Source organism: Podarcis muralis, chromosome 2 (assembly GCF_964188315.1).
Source record: "Podarcis muralis chromosome 2, rPodMur119.hap1.1, whole genome shotgun sequence".
Taxonomy (NCBI): Eukaryota; Metazoa; Chordata; class Lepidosauria; order Squamata; family Lacertidae; genus Podarcis; species Podarcis muralis.
Genome location: NC_135656.1, coordinates 3,771,304 through 3,788,668, shown reverse-complemented (window position 1 = coordinate 3,788,668; position 17,365 = coordinate 3,771,304). Strand labels below are relative to the sequence as shown.

At 44.1% G+C, this 17,365-nt stretch overlaps 1 protein-coding gene across 1 annotated transcript in view; it reads right to left on the bottom strand.

Annotated features, from left to right (window-relative positions):
• LRP1 (LDL receptor related protein 1) overlaps positions 1–17,365 on the bottom strand; it is a 298,357-nt gene that overhangs the window by 63,414 nt on the left and 217,578 nt on the right. The window contains exons 31-43 of the mRNA XM_077923771.1: positions 16,375–16,602; positions 15,908–16,082; positions 15,338–15,432; positions 13,072–13,221; positions 11,595–11,738; positions 11,057–11,182; positions 8,657–8,788; positions 4,903–5,037; positions 4,630–4,759; positions 3,688–3,814; positions 2,566–2,717; positions 1,815–1,939; positions 1,282–1,653 (exon numbers count right to left, since the gene is read on the bottom strand). Coding sequence (XP_077779897.1) covers positions 1,282–1,653; positions 1,815–1,939; positions 2,566–2,717; positions 3,688–3,814; positions 4,630–4,759; positions 4,903–5,037; positions 8,657–8,788; positions 11,057–11,182; positions 11,595–11,738; positions 13,072–13,221; positions 15,338–15,432; positions 15,908–16,082; positions 16,375–16,602 — 2,091 coding nt within the window. The remainder of the gene's footprint in view (positions 1–1,281; positions 1,654–1,814; positions 1,940–2,565; positions 2,718–3,687; positions 3,815–4,629; positions 4,760–4,902; positions 5,038–8,656; positions 8,789–11,056; positions 11,183–11,594; positions 11,739–13,071; positions 13,222–15,337; positions 15,433–15,907; positions 16,083–16,374; positions 16,603–17,365) is intronic.

Sequence of the window (17,365 nt, the reverse complement as noted above, 5' to 3'; positions counted from 1 at the left end):
CCCTGCTTACCATATCCTGCACCAGTGTTCTCTGGCCATGGTAGCTGGGTCTTATGGAAGTTGGGAGTTCAACAGGTTCCCTGCCTCTATACTAAATGTCACCAGGAAGAAGGACGGAGTGAGGGCGCCTCTATGGCTCTTGCGGTGCTCTAGGTTTGCCTAGGCAAGTGCTCTGAAGAAAACTGCTCTTGGCAATCAACTGCCAAATAATTTCCTTCAGGGATGGATCAAGATGATTTAGGGATAAAGGACCATTTTATTCACATAAATATTTTTATTTGTCTGCTGTTGCTTCAGTTTTCAGTACACCACTTAGAGATATGTTTAATATATTAAGCTGTATAGAAATTAACTAGTATCCATCACCATAAAGCCATGGTACAAAATCAGCCAGAAAGTGCTGCCAGGTTTTCCCTACCTCACCTCTTGCTTCAGCCTATGCTCAATCAACTGAGCTCTGCAGCCCTTGCAACAGCTGTCCTTAAGTCTCCAACCTCAGGGATCATTCCTGCTCTCCCACTGAACCATCACATGGACTCTCTCTGTCTCAATCTGGAGGTAGCTTAGTGTGAACACAGGAGTGTGCCAACTCCCTGAAAGCAGCTCACAGCCACCTAGATCCTACCTGGTCCTTTTTTACTGCCACGCAAGACTAAGCTAAACCAAGGCTTGGCTTAGCAAGCTGTCCAAACCCAGGTTTAGTTCTCCTAAACTACCATGAGCCATAAAGCAAGAACAAACCTTGCCTACCAGCAAAAAGGACCGTGAAGAAAAAGTGGCTGTGAGCTCCTTTCAGGAAGTTGGTGCACTCACACATTAGCACTAAGCCACGTGTGGCACGTGAATCAGGTCACTGTTACAAAGCCCTGCCCTCAGTTTAATGGGAGGATTTAAAGATTCCAGAATGACTTCCACCATTGCAGAAGAACTCTGTGACTTCCTGCCCGCAGCTAGCTCCACCCAGAAGACTTTGTTCTGAATTCCTATCAGTAGCCCTGCAGGACCCTAGAGTTCTGCTGAAGTCTAGACCATAATCAGTCCAATCCTCTTGAGTCCATGGCCCAGCCTTGTAATACTGGATCCTCCCACCCAAACAGAAATGTTCACTGGGAGTTGTAGTTCTTCAAGTGGCCTCTGCAACAGTCACATGTGCAAAGGATTAGACAGAAGCCATAGCAACCTCTCACTTTGTTTTCTGGAACCCACAAAGGCCAGGCTGCTCTCCTGCAAACATTCCTCAGAGGAAAGAGACGAGTGGGAAGGGGCACCCACAATACTCACTCTCAACTATGGTCCTGCGTCCACTGCCATCATCATTGATTTGCTGGATGTTGCCAAAGTGAATGTCGCTGAAGAAGATGCGGTTGCTGCCCTTGCTGCCATGGTGATAGTCAAAGGCCAAGGCAATGACGTTCTTCATGTGCTCGCCATCTTCAAACGGCTTGATGGGTGCATTGAGGTTGTTCTCATCTGACAAGTGGATACTCTTGAGAATGGTGCGTTCTGAGTATAGCAGGTAGCCATCGTAGTCGCGGCAGCTCACACTGTCTTCAGAGAGCATGCCATGGGCACACGCGCATGTCCGCTGGCCTCCTCCCCGGTACAGGCACAATTGCTCACAACCACCATTATTCTGGGCACACACATTAGTACCTGCAGAAGAGAGGAAGCATCCAGTTGCTTTTCAACCTGCTCCTATTAGCATGGGTGGCCTAACTAACCATGAGGTGAATTGAATACCCCCACCCCCACCCCTCTACTGCTTGCTGTGCTGCCAGCGCTGGGCCCGGAGGCCAGTCTCCCTCTTCACGCACCCTTCTGCCTGGCTCTGTTGAAGACCTTGATGTCCTTCAGCTGCACTCCTATTCCTGTGCGCAGAGACACGATATCTGAAGCATTGTCCTTGCTGCCCCTCTTGATGGATCCATTTGCATGAGTCCTAGAAAGAGGCACAGTCAAGTGTGTGAGTATGAGATGTACCCACAAAGTATTAGCACAGCTGCCTCATGGCTATGTGCAGAAGGAAGCATTGATAGGTTATGAAAATGAGACAATAACCTTCAACATATGCACACTCTTAATTATGCAGGTTGTTAAGAGTATACCCACCCACCTTGCACCCAAATATTCAGGGATTATCCAAGCACACACTTCTCCCTTAACACACTTACAACTGACTCATGCACAATGCATATATATGTATGTGAATACACACACACATACGGCTCAGCGTTGCTTCGGAATTAGGACTATCATTGATATGACCACTTCAAAGGATTAAACTATATTCCAGTATACAACCAGGTTCCAACAAAGGAAACACAGAGCTGTATCCAACTACACCATACCTAGAGTAGACCCATAGGCTTCAGTAACTGAAGTCCACTGATTTCAATGGGCCTTCTCTGAATACAACTTAGTCAGATACTACCCAAATTATCCAGCCATAATGAATGCATTTGCCATCTGAAAGGGAACAGAGCAATGTGGCTGTTGCAAAATCCTTTCAAGCATGACTCTGGACTCTCTCTGCTCCAACAGCCTTGGTAGCACTGAGGCACAAACCTGTCACTCCAGTAGATGTAATCCTCAAAGACCGATACTGAGAACATGTCCATGTTATTATGAGGCAGGACCACCTCTCTCTTGTCCCCCGTCTCCAGGTCTATGCGTTCAATCTTGTCTGTCCGGGCATCACACCAATAAAGCTTCCCATCCTAGGGAGAGAGAGGAGGATACGTGCCATCCATGTGGGTTACACACCTGACTCACTGGAATGTTTAAGGGTTGTTTGCTAATGTGAATGTGGGGCGGTGGGACTCCATGTGGGACAATCATTTTCTGCTAGAAATCATCCTAACAGAAGAGTGATGTACAATCATCTCTGAAGACCCAACTTTAATTAGAATAAGAATGTGTATGCTGCCCATCTGACTGGGTTGCCCCAACCACTCTAGGCAGCTCCCAACAGAATTTTAAATACACGATAAAACATCAAAAATTAAAAACTTCCCTAAAGATGTTACAATTGCAGAAGCCTGGATAGCTTAGTTAGTTGGAGCATGGTGCTGATAATGCCAAGGTTGCAGGTGTGATCCCTGTAGGGGGCAGCTGCATATTCCTGCATTGCAGGGGCTTGGACTACATGATCCGCAGGGTCCCTTCCAACTCTACAATTCTATGATTTCCATGAATTGGATCACTCAACCTTTCTTTGTTTCATTCACCTGTTCATGGCATGCATCCACTGGGAGCTGCTGTCTGCCTCCAAAGGGGAACTGTGTAACCATAATGCCTGCTGAACTCTCAGGAATCAGAGCTTGGACTAAGCAGGACTTCCAGCGGAAGGGCTTCAGTGCACTACACGCCTCCTCACCTCACCCTATGACCAGCCAACACAGACTAAACTATGCAAAACAAAAGCTTTCCTGATCTGTGCAAGTTTGAGAGAGCTGTCTTCCACAAATTCAGTTATTTTGATGTAGGATATATTTTCTCAAAATGCAGGGAATCCTGCTTTGTTTTCACTCTGGAGGTGCAAAGATACATGGACCACCCCTGGCATAACTCTGCAGCCTGAGCATAACCCTTGTGCACTCCTGAAACCTGCACTCTTGTTTCAGAGATTTCCCGCTTCTCCAGCCATTTTTCTTCTTCTCTCTTGTGAACCTCAGCCCTGAGACATACCTCATAGTCAATTGAAATCCCATTGGGCCAGCTGATGCTGGTGTTGATTAGGACCACACGCTGTGTCCCATCCAGCCAGGAGCGTTCAATACGAGGGTACTGGCCCCACTCTGTCCAAAAGAGATACCTGGAGGAGAAGAGAGAAACGTATCACATCTTCAGCCAAGCAACTTAGGTCCAGTTCACAGCTGCATGTTGTTATTACCCTATTTGTATTGTTATTCAAAAATACCCTACCCTTCCTCAGAATTCAAACCAAGGTACAGTGTCTTCTCTCACCCCCACCATTTGGCCCCACAACAACTCTGTGAGGAAAATTAGGCCAACAGATAGATTGTCTTGGATCTGGGTCTCTTTGGTTCTAGTTCAACACTCAACCATTATTCTTCAACAGCTTTCCACATTCATCATGATGGCTAGTGCTGTATGAGTGGGCTGCAACAGATCATATACAAGAAATGGGATGTCCTTCTCACCTCACCTCAGATGCAAGGCTTTCCAGCAGAGACCCAGCAGACTTGCCTTTCCCAAACTCCAGCCCTAAACACCAAGGGTGGGGAAGCTGCAGTGCTCCAGGTGTCCCTGGACTCCAACTCCCATCCTCCCTGCCCACTGGCCACACTGGCTGGAGCTGAGGGAACCCATGAGCCCATCAACATCTGGAGAAACCAGATTCCTCACCCTTGCCTTAGCCTCTATTAACTCTCACAGAGAAATGGATTCTGAGCCTATTCTTATCGTGAACATTTGCCATGTGCTCAAACCGACTACTTGGGAAAGGGCTGTAGCACAGTGCAGAAGGTCCTTGGTTTAATCCCCAACATCCCCAGGGAGGGACCCTTGCCTGAAACCCTGGAGAGCCACTGCCAGGCAGTTCTGACCAAGATGGACCGGTGGTCTGAGTCAATATAAGTCAGCTTCCTCACCACAACCAATCCTTACCCTTTCTCAGGATGCACAGTGATGGCACGCGGCTTGTCCAGCCCCTGTGAGATCACCACATAGCGGAATGAACCATTGAGCCTGGCCACCTCAATGACATCAAAGCCTTGGTCGGTCCAGTAGATGTTTCCTGAAGAGAAAGAAGTGATTATTCAACCAGTTGTTCCTGTTCCAGACACTGCAGGAGGCTGGTATTCCCCTCCGCACCCCACCCAGCACTTCCTCATCCCTGCCTCTGATTGATGCTTTGATGTTAACTGCACACTGCCTTACCTGCGATCCAATCCACAGCAATGCCCTCCACCCGGCCAATGCCATTGGTCACCACATCTTCTCGCCATGTCTGGTCCCGCTTGGCCCGACTGATAGTGCTCAGGCCCATGTCCACCCAATAGATGGTGTCATTCTCTGAAGGGAGAAAGGAAGCATGTTTTGGAAGTCAGGGGGAGAGGTTCAAGAGTGATGATATGCAAATCTGTGAGGATTATCCCTCTACAGCAACACACAGCATCCACCATGGTTCTAAGGCTCCCAGTTTCCCCAACCTCAGTTATCTGGTCCCCAAAAGCCCACTCCTTGGCAACAAGATCTAGTGCACTCAAAGCCGTGAAAGCAGAATAAATAGGTTTACTGAGCTCCTGTAGCTCCACTGGCCAGGCAGAACCACAAGTGAAGGCAGCTAAGGGGAAACGGTGGAGAATCCCAGTTTTCAGAGGGTTAAGACAGGATAACTCTAGTTTTAAATCAACAGTACATTTGTAGGGAAAATATGCTGTGGGTTCAGCCTAGATGGAAAGTAAGATCTAGACTCCAATTGTCAGCTAAACAGGACCTTTCTTTAGGTGCTGCAATGCCAATGTGACACAATACCAGCAAGCAGTTGTGGGGTGGCACACCAAATATGAAAAAGCACAGGGCAAAAAGTAATTTCAAAAATGTGTAAAATGTTATTAGAATGGGAAACAAAAGATGAACTGGTAAAATCAGCAATGATACACTGGGCAAGGGATATAGGTCACAATATTGAAATGTCAGCATGGGAGAAATTATGGATTACAGATACGACATTTGCAGCATATAATACATTAAAGGAGAACTATATGAAAATGATGTATATTATTTGACTATGTAGAATTGGCAAAGATGACAGGAAAAAATAGGAACCAGACAGACCAAAAGTTCAACAAAGAATTGGATATATACAGATTATATTTAAAAGAACATTGTTCCCATATTAAATCTTTGACATGCTTTGATTAACTTCTGCAGTGTCATATGCTACAAAGGTTATAGATAATTTATGATAAGTTAAATGTCATACAATATGCAGTCAACAAGGAAACGAAGGACCCACCCTGAGGAAGATGGAAATCTTAACCTATGAAAGAACTTTATTTTATATGTAATATTTTCTTTGTATTTGATGTGTTTTGTATTTTCTTTTTTGCTTTTTGTGGTGAATGGATGCAATATTTAAAAATCAATAAAGATTAAACTGGAAAGACAAAAAAGGAAAAAGGAAAAAAAGAAAATGATGTATAGATGGTATTTAACTCCTAGTAAACTGGCTAAGATGTATAAAACCGAATTAGATACATGCTGGAAATGTAAGGAAGAGGGGGGTTACCTTTTACCATATGTGGTGGTCATGTAAGATAGCGAAAGATTTTTGGGAAATGATTTATAATGAACTGGGGGGGGATGATGAAGGTATCTTTTATAAAAAGACCAGAAGCTTTTCTTTTGGGAATAATAGGTCAAGAGGTACCAAAAGATCAGGAAAAAAAAGTTTATGTATGCAATGACAACTGCCAGGAAGATTTATGTGCAGAAATGAAGAGAAGAAACAGTTCCAACCCACAAGGACTGGCTGATAAAACTGACGGAGGATGCGGAGAAGGTTAAACTCACAGGAGGAATAAGGAACCAGGAAGAAAGAATTTGTAACAAAGACTGGGGAAAATTTATTTACAAGCTGAAAAGTTATTGTAAGCAACTTAAAATGTTAGCAGGTTTAATGTAAAATGAGCAGCAAATTAAACTTAAGGAAATTTTAGAGATAATAAATAATCAAGGAATTATTGTGGATATGCAGTAGTAGAGATAAAATAGAAGGAACTACAGATGGAGAAAAAGTCGATTTGATGCTATTTTTGGTTTTGTTAACTTGTATGTTTTGTTGTAAAATGGAAAATGATAAATAAATTTATTTATTTTTAATGAAAAAGCACAGGACATCTGTGTTCATACATGTCCTTCTACTGGTTTAATCACAACGCACAAGACTTTTCTTATTTTCCCCTCCTTGCCTTGTCCTCAACAGTTATAGCAATAGCTCCTGCCTACATGTTGTTCCATCCTTCTCTCATGGTTCCCACAACCTTTTCCTTGTCAGGGGAGGGGGGGATTTAACCTCACCCCACTTCCGGCTACATTTCTGCTCAGAATTGTATGCCCTCTCAATTTCAGTGTGGCTGCCAACAGTCATGGTTTTGAGATTGTCTTGGATTTGGGCAACCCCTTAAATATATAAATATATGTAGGAAATTGGACTAATAGAGGATTGTGTTTTGGGTTTGGGGACCAAAGTGGAGACAAGCTGCCCCCAGATTTTGGCCCCTGCAGAGCTCTGGCTTCCTCATGCTGGATTTCTTGCATTATCTCTTTCCAAACATGAGGCTACGGAGTGTGTTGTACCGAGAAACCTCTATGTGCTCCTCCTCCGCATGTTGCTAGACTCCAACTCCAATCAGCCAACCAAGCCAATGGTCAGGAATGATGAGAACTGGAATCCCAACAACATCAGGATGGCACCACATTGGCTAAGGAAAAAGAAGGAGGGCGAGGGAATCAAATCGACTCCAAGCCAAAGGCCAGGCGGAACAACTCTGTCTTACAGGCCCTGCGGAAAGAAATCAGATCCTGCAGGGCCCTGGTCTCATGAGGCAGAGCGTTCCACCAGGCCGGAGCCAGTGTTGAAAAAACCCTGGCTCTGGTTGAAGCCAGGACCTCTAGGGTGTTGCAATGTATGGACCTTAAGGACCTCTGTGGGGCATACCGGGAGATCATACTCAACTCAGACTTGGAGAAGGAGGGGACAACATGGCTCACTAGAAGCACAGCTGAGGACACACCATAGGAGTCCAGAGTTCAAAGCACAAATGTACAAATCCCTCAATTTCTCAGTTTTCCAATATTCAATTCACCCCACTTCCACAATTCAATTTAAGCAAAGAACCAAAAACCTCTGCACAAAAATGTGTGTGCATTTTTTGAGTGCATTTCTCCTAATACATACATGTTAATACACTTTTGCCAAATATTAGAAATGGGGAAGAAATTCACTTGGTTTGCATTTTAATGCAAACCTAACCTAACCAATTGGTATCTCTTGCACCAATACACGCAATTAATGTATCTTTTGATATTTGCACTTCTCCAAATTCTGTGGTGCAGTTCTCCAACCCACAAATGTATACAAAAATGTGCACGTTAAGGAGAGTGTGCATACGTTAGCAAAAATAATGTGCATGCTCACAAACGTATGGGGAAACTGCTTGCAAACAATGCAGACATTTGGCAAAATTACATAAAAAGATGCATGTAGTAGGAGAAATGTGCACAAAAATGTGTAAAATAATGTAATTTTTTAAAGAATTGCAAACTGATGAAGAAATGCAGTGAAGTGAAGATCAGAAAAATAAGAAACTGACACAAACAGAAATTGATATACGTACTTGCCCATCTCTACCTAACATATGCATTTTGTGAGCAATTTCCCCTAATATAAAGCATTTCCGGGTAGGGGTTTTTTAAAATACTGAACTGCAGGACAGGAGAGTTTTGGTTCATGTATTTCATTCAGAAAGTGCAGAGTTAGGGAGGCCTGCATTCAAATGTCAGCTGAATGAATTCCTCCCACACCCAGCTGCAAAGATGGAGGGGCTCTGGTCCACTCACTCCTTTGTGTTTCTATCCATATCCACTCCGGACACAAGGGGCAAACCTACTTTAAGCATTCACCTACCAGCATGGAAATCAATACCAACGGCCAGTGAAGTCCCAGAGACTGGCACCAGAGCATCAGATCTGTCATTGGGGTCCAGTGGAATGCCCCGGATCCCCTCATGCACAGAGTAGAGGAGGAAAGAGCCAACACCTGCGTGGAAGAAAGAAAAATCCAACAGTCACAAACTGGAGTCTCAGCACAGGGCACACAGGAGAGGCCAAGATTCAAGGGCAGAACATTAGGCTTTACATGGAGATGGTCTCAGGGTCAATTTGCAGCAGCAAACCTGTCCTAGAACTCTGTGTGGAGACCTGGAGAACTGCTGCCAGTGAAAGGAGTCAGTCATGAGCTGAATTCACAAGAAACAGGGAAGGGCTGTAGATGAACCTCTGAGCATATGGTTTGCATGCAGAGTGTGTTACTTTGAAGGAAGGTGGGTGACGGAGAGAAGAGGAACTATGGATAATAATAATAATAATAATAATAATAATAATAATAATAATAATTTATATACCTCCTTTCATTTGAAAAAGACAGTTTTAGTTTGCCTTCCTTGATTTCCACAAGCCCCATCCATACCTAATAGCTTATGAAAACTTTTGGTGCAAAGTAAGATATTAGCAAAAGTGTGGAAGCTACTTTTAGCCTTCTGCATGGGTTAGAGTATAATCAATCAATCAATCAATCAATCAATGTTAACTAGTGGTGTTGTGTGAGCTCACGGCACCTGAGGCTGGGCGCACGCTGGGGGGGGTGCATGCGTGCCAGGGAGCGGGGCACCAAGGGTGAAGGAGCCCACCAGGGCACCCCAGCCTTCATCGGCAAGACAGCCAGAGCGGCCCTGCCCCATACCGGAGCCAAGCAACGCCATGCTGCGCCACCTGCCTGCCCATATAGTGGGGAATCTGGCCAGCCGACATGGCACTTGGCGGGTACGAACCAGGCGCCCCATGCTGGCGCCCCTGGGACTGCCCGGCTCGGTGCTCCTATCTGCAAGCATTGGTTCCTCTGACACGGGGAGAGGAGCACTGCACTGTGGGCACCTGTATGGGGGTGCCTGCTTTGCACCCCCTCAAAAATCTGTGCCTGGGGCCACAGCCCCTCTGACACCCCCTACACTATGCTCAAAGTGCAGCTGCTGATAGGAATTCATTCTGGATTTGTTTAACATTTGTACCCTGCTTTTCTCCCCTCAAAGGGAAGTCCAAAGTAGCTGACAATCCATTAAGTCACAACATTATAATCAATATAGACCAAGTATTGGAATATTGGAATAGCTGCCTCTCTCCAGTAAGCACAGCAAATGTAGGTAGCTTCAGGTTCTGAGAAAGAAGAAGGGAATTCAGAAAAAGGGCCACAGGGAAAATACATTGTCAGGGGCGTCAAACTGCTTGCAGAGAGCAGACTCCTTTGAAGAGAAACATCACCCTCCACTGGCAAACTCAGGCAGCAAGGACCAGCTGCTGTGTAGCCAAAATTGGATGACTGAGAAGTACCAGCATTCTGAGGTTTGCAAGAAGCACAAAACAATCTCTCTCTTTTTTAAAAACGGGGCAAAACCAAAACCCAGCCCAATGACGACTGAGAATGCTTAATAGCAATGGAACGTTGGAACATGGAAAGTCAGGGAGGGGGAGCATCAAGGAGAACATAGCAGGCTCCCTGAACAGAAGCACTCTTGTTAGGGGCTGAGCATACGCTGCAGCACTTCAGTGCAGGTAACACTTGCATTCTCCACTACTGAAATGGGCTGGCAGGGGGGAGAGGCATTCGGCGCTTCCCAGAGTGCATCTTTATATCTTAGGGAGGAAAACTACCACCTACTCAGAGAAGGTAAAAAGAGAAGGGAATTCTGGAATATGTTCACTTGGCTGAACTATCTTGTGGAAAGGAAGGGCACATAAAGGAGGACCCCCAGTCCGTTTGCCTTTGAATGTATGCAGCCACAGCTGCCCTAAAGGGAGGATAAGAAACCTTTGGGCAAGTGGCCTCTTGAAGGGATTTTCTAGCCAGGCAATTCTATGTTTTGCCCGTTGCATCTTAGGGATCTTCCACATTTTGTTTTTTTATTAAATGTACACCTACTATATATTTCATTATTTACACAAAAAATACAGTATGTGAGGCAGACAAATATGTGTTTGGAAACGCAAGTCTCCTATAGGAAGAGAGATCCAGGGTTGGCTGCAGCACCCTGTCAAATGTACATTTGCTGCCACATTGGTACACGGACAGCTCCATAATTAACCAGGGCAAACTCAGGGCAATTGTAGCTTGAGCTGCAAACAGTAACCACCAGGTGGAGCTGTGCTACACATCCCTCAAGATATACAGAGCAACATAGTTCCCAGGAGCCAGGCCTAACAGCTACAGACCAGTCTCCTCAAACCCCACAGGAGTCAACTGGGGTCCCCTCACCTTCACAGGACTGCTGTCCACTCTTCAGGCTGTAACCAGCTGTACACATGCAGGATCGAGTAGTCTCTGAAGTAGGAAGGCACAGCTGGGAGCAGTCACCGTTGTTCACACTGCAGGGGTTGGTACCTGCAACAGTGAAGGTGAAATAATGGAAGTAAATGGGCACTACTGACGCAGAGCCAGGCAGCATCAGGCTTCAGTTTTGACTGCCAGGTGACCACACACATGACCATCTTGCTTCACCATGGGCACAGAAAAAAAGGGTGGACTTTATGGGCATGTTAAGAAGGAACTTGAAGTGACACAGTGAATACTTAATGTGGTTGAATCAGCACCAAATCCAAAGTTTGGTTTCCTATGAGACTGCAGGCAAGATCTTTCCATACAGTATGTGAGCCTTGGCACTCCATCACCGATTCTCTGCTTCCTGAGTTGGAAGCCCCTGAGCCCTGATCAATGCTCACACTTCCCCACGATGCTTCTTCCGGCCCTCCCCTTGCATGATGCCCCTTATGATCTGTGCACTCCAAGAGCTTACCATGCAGCTGAATGCTCTCATTGTAGATCTTCATATGCATGACCAGCGTGGTGCTGTTGCGCAACACAACTGCTTCTGTGCCATCCTTCTTGTTGCAGGTGCCCATTTTTTCTGAAACCTGATCAGCCCACCAGAGTTTATCATCTGGGAGAGAAAGAGATGAAGATTACGCAGCTTGCCTTTACAGGCAGGGCAAAACAGGCCCACCCACCATCTGTAGTTTCTAAAAAATACTTATTATCTAATTAAATTCTTTTAAAAATGTGTTGCACAAATAATCAGAGTGGCTTTTATTTCATTAAGATGGGTTTAAATGATTGATGCAACTGACTCAATGATAAAAGTTCACAGCCCTACAAAAAATAGGAGCCAGCCATCACCCATGTGCCTGGCTTGGGCATGGCTGGAGACATCTGGGAGGCTGTGGTTAGAAATATTACTACTACTACTATCAAGTCAATCTGCTGTCCCAAAACCTCTGTCCCAAAGCCCTGCCCTGATGACACCACTGGTAAAACCCATTTAGCATTCAACAAAGATCCTTTAAGCCTCAATTTCTAAACATAACTGCTGCAGCAGCTGCGACAAATATAATGGCTTCCTGGCACTGCTGTGTGCATGCATGCATAGAACAGGGATCCTAGATGAAGCACGGCACTTTTAAAAACAATGAAAAAAGCTAAAATAAATGGGAGGCATTCAACGTCATGCTAAGGTTCCAGCTTGCCAGATAGAATGATCTCCACTCTCCTCCCCCGTGCGCTGTTTTGGGGGTTCTCTTGCCCCACTCAGCCAATTTCAGGGGGGGGGGGAGAGGGAGAAAGCCCCATTGCACAAGCGGAAGCCCATTGGAAGCTCATCTTTTGCAGTGCCTTAATAGTACTTGATTTATAAAGTACCAAGTTTTCATAAACGACAACATGTTAAAATGGAATGAAAAATAGCCATCAAACATATAAAGGTAGCTGCTTAAATTTTAAAACAAAATACAGCAGTGGGATCTTCATTTTACAGTTTAATTGCTTCCAACAGATATTATAATGAGAACAGGTACAAAGATTTAATGATGTGAACCAAGGTCTCAACGGGGAAAGTGGATTTATTTCTCATTATAAAACTTGATGGAAGGAAATTAATGTTTATCACTTTAAGGATGAAGGTGGCAGCCTATGAAAAATTCATACCGTTTGCAAAAATAGCTAATATTCTATCTAGAGGTAGAGCAGCATCTTCTCAGTAACAGAAAATTGCTGCTTAATTGTCTGAAAAATGCAATGCGTCCAAAACAGAAACACAGACTTGAGAGAGAAAAATGTGTGCTGTGCATTAAACAATTCACATGCATTGTACCTTCCCCCCCAAAAAACAGCCAAAAGAAAAGTCCATGGATATGATGCTTATAATATGACCCTCTTCTCATTGTTGCTTATCAGACTGCTGTAGCAATAGCTCCCAAACTCAGCACTGTGACTCTTACCCATGATAGCCAATGCTGTAGCCTTGCGTAGCTGGTTCTTCATGGTCTCCAATACCTCCAAGCCACTACCATCCAAGTTGCACCTATTGATGGTACCACTACCAGAGCTGATCCAGTACAGCTTGCTTTCCTGGTAGTCAATGGAGAGCCCTGTTAGGAGAGAATAGTCCAGCGTGAAGGAGGAGCAACAGCATCATCAATGAAATCTGCAGGTGTTAATTACAGCCTGTGAATGTGCATTAGAGATGGGCAATTCAGACTAATTGCAGTCCATGTCAGTTTCATGTGCATTCATTCGTAAGTCTGTCCACATCCAATTTCTACACTAACACATTCCTAAAAAACCCAACCCTTATTTTGCCCTGTCCTTTCATTTTTTTAAAATATATTTTTTATTAAAGATTTTCTTGGGTTACAAAAGTATGTGCATTGTCTCTATTTTCACTTCACAGAGTCTTTTCTACAGATCAGTTACATTTGATGTGAGACATTTATATTGTATACAATGTGAGGCTGGGGAGAAGAGGGGGGAGAAGGGGGCTGGTAAACTTACATTCTTTTACTTAGTGAATGTGTGAGGTTTCTGTTTCAGTTTCACTTGGGTAGGTTCTCCATTTTAAAGTGGTTTCTTTAACTCAGATAGATTGAAAACTTATCATAATAAATGAAAGTCTTCAGTTCACTCATAGAAACTGTGAGATAAAGCCACCAACAAACAGAAATGATACTTGGGATATGTGAATGTGTGTTTTTCCCCGCTTGAAGAGGGTTGAAAACCAAAGAAGCAAGATCAGGGGATGGTGGATGGTGAGGTGCGAGAATCAAGCTGAAGTGTGATGTAGGCATTTTGGAGCCTATGTCCACAGCACCAACTTCTCTCACACCTCCCCTTTTCCTATTTTAGCTTGCTGCAATCCCTGGCCAGGATCCTTTACAGATGCATATCATTCCATCCTTGGTGTGGATGTGGATTAGAGTGAGTGTGCCCAGGTAGGATAAATCCTTCTCTCCAATTCCTATTTTCTCATTTTTCAAGTGTAACTTTCCATTGGGGAGAGGCTACTAATTTTACACTAGGACAGCTAATGTAAAATCTGGTAAGGAAACAAAGCTTTTGAACATCTGTTTTTGGTCCAGTTACTTGCCAATATGTTCACTTGCTAAGAAAGATCCAGGGCTGTGTGTTGCAGGCTTGATCACATTGGCACACACTTTTTGGTTTAAATGGTTAACAATCCTGTTCGGATCTCCAAACTGAGTCATAAGACTAGGGGTGAGGTTTTTTGCAGAATTCAGAGAGGGGCTAGATATCCAGAAAGGACAAGGAATTTGCAATATGGGCTGAAGGCCACAGAAAAGCATGACTATTTCTGTGAGGGTTACACTGGTGTTTTGAGCTTTGCTGCACTAAATTTCATGTGTGCCTGCGCATGTGCACTTATTCACAGCAAAAGAGAAATGTGTACCTCTCTTCAAAGGTTGCCCATAGTTTTCCATTTCTCTTTTTCTGTGAACAAATGCGCAAGAATTAAAACTGCAAAAGCCACCTTTTGCAGTTTTAATTCTTGTTCACTTTTATATCTTAATACACTTTTTTACCATCTGCATTATATATTTTTCAGTACTTTGCTTTTTATTCTGGTTTATTATTTGTTACCGTATTTTGTACTTTTATAATTTATTTTCAGGTGAAGCTGGTTTTTATTTAGATTGTAGGCTGCTTTGTGGAGGAAGTTCCCCCCAAAATGGGGTATAATTTTTAAAATGTAGTAAGTAAGTAAGTAAATAAAATTAACACAGAACTAGAGAAAGTGAACTGAATTTTTTGGCCCACAGAAACCTGACAAGTGAAACAGACACACAAATACTAGGAGGGGACACTGACAGATGAAGGTTGTGTGAAGGCATTACAACCTTTTCAGATGCACTAGAGCAGAGTTGGGGAAACTGGCCTTCCAGATGTGACTGAACTACAATTCCAACCTGCCCCAGCAAGCATGGTCAATGGACAAAGAGGACTGGAGCTCAGCAACTTCTGGGCGGGCCACAAATTCACTACACCTACACCAGAGCTGTGATTTCAGTGGGTTATGTTGGCCCAGGGTTATTCCAATCATCACAGACAATCCTAGACATGGAAGTGAGCCAAGAGCTGCAGCATTCAAACTGACACCAACATGCTAGTGGGGGGGGGGCAGTGAGTTCTGCCTCTATTAGGCACAGACTAAGTTCTTAGGCATACAACAGAGTGCCACAGTCTCCATACCAACAGGCCCCTTCTGGTTTGTGAAGAGCAGGGTACGGTTGTTGCCATCCATGTTGGCGACACTGATGTTGTCTCCATCAGTCCAAAAGAGTTTCCTGTAACAGAGGCAAACAGGAAGACCACTTATTATCACTAGTACTTCTATTATTACAAGTTCAACTGCAACTTATTTTTCTTGCAGGCTCAATTATTAACCCTTTTTTACAGGTCTAATTATGAGCAAAATTGTTTTAACACACCTTAATTAGAATCACTGGGACAAGGGAAAAGGAGATGCCAAGCTATTTTTTTTTCCAGATGTTGAATCCAACCCATGAGTTGCAATTGATTAGCTCTCCTTGTACTACTCAAGAGTACACTTACTAAATCGAAGTGCCCCAAACACCTGGAGAATCAGAAGTTCAGATAAACTGAACAGGTTTACATTAACATAGAGCTACAAGGGGAGGAAAAAGCAAAACTAGCTAATTTGGTAGAAAAACAACACTATACTATCCTGGAGCTGTCATTCAAACTCTAACCCTATTGACTACCTTCTTTCTACATAATGTCTTGTTCTGCCAGACTCACCCTTTGAGAGGATGTACAACCAAACAGTGAGGCTTGTCCAGTCCCTGAATAACAGCATTCTTAAAAGAGCCATCTAGCCGGGCGACATTGATCTGTTTCTTGTGGGCATCATAGCTTGTCCAGAAAAGGTTCCTGGAGACCCAGTCCACAGCTAGGCCATGGGCATTGGGTAGGTCTGCAAGGCAATGAGGGTGGGGAAACTGTGAAATGAGGGTAGACAGCGGTAAAGCCCAGAGACAGCAACAAAAAACGGAAGGTGCCTGTAGAGCACAGGTGAAAAGCTGCAAGAGCTTTAGGTTCATATAGCACAGGTTATAACAAGATAAGCATGCCAATGTCTTCCACTTGACTACTGTGTTTCAGAAAAGGTTCTAAATTCATTTGACAAATCCATTCCAAAGGACAGCATGTACTGCAGGGAAGAGAGGAAGCAAGGAGAGAAAATGAATGACAGGCAGTCCCCCCACCTGCAGACACAACTGTTTCCACGCCTGTCCCATTGATGAATGCCCGCTTGATGGTTTGTGTGCGGACATCAGACCAGTAGATCCGCTGCTCCATGGCGTCATAGTCAACTACAGTGACGTTGTCAATGTCGGGAACAGTGAAGGAGTTGATGTAGTTGTAGTATGGGTTGTCAATGTCAACCCCGCGGATCTCCATCTGGCGGGCATAGAGCAGGAACTTCTTAAACTCTGGAGAAGGGGACAAAGGCCAAGAATGCATAATGGGAACTCACTCCAGTCAGGGCTTAGTAGATACAAAGCATGTTTGCTTGCCGGATACTAAAGAAGAGGAAATGTTTATTATTGACCTGTTAAACTCCATTTTTGTTTGAATCCATTTTGCTCAGGCCTCAAACTGCAGCTAGCTTGTTTCTACAATCCCTCAGCATTTAGTTGATAAACTATCTGTCAGCAATTCGTAAAATACATCTGGGCTGGCATTTTGCCTGATCCAGAAGGACTATTCTCATGTTCTTATCACATCACTCCTTCTTAGAGGTACAAAGACAATCTTTTCCAAGACCCTTGCCCCCATCACATCTGCAACAACCAAAAAAGCAGTTTTGGGACCACTTTCTACATTTCAACTAGTTTTAGCATTTCACTTTTTTACAATCCTTTTTCTTGAAAAGTGACTTCTGTACATTTTCACTGAGATCCTCTTTATGCGGAATGTTGCCTTGAGCAACCTACTGTTAAATGTGAAATAAAAAACAATAGCTGCTTTATTCCAAGGTATTTAAGTGCCTAAGGTGAGAATTACATGTAAGGCAACAAGCTCAGAGAATGGCAAGATTGCAGGACCAGTTCTGCCCTTCACTCCAAGCAGGTCTCCATGTAGTGTCATTCTAATGTGACTTTGGCATGTAGTTTCACACACTGCTATGGAAACAACCCAAGTATCTAAATATGATTCTGTAGAATCTAAAGGCGAAGATAATAGTTTAAAACA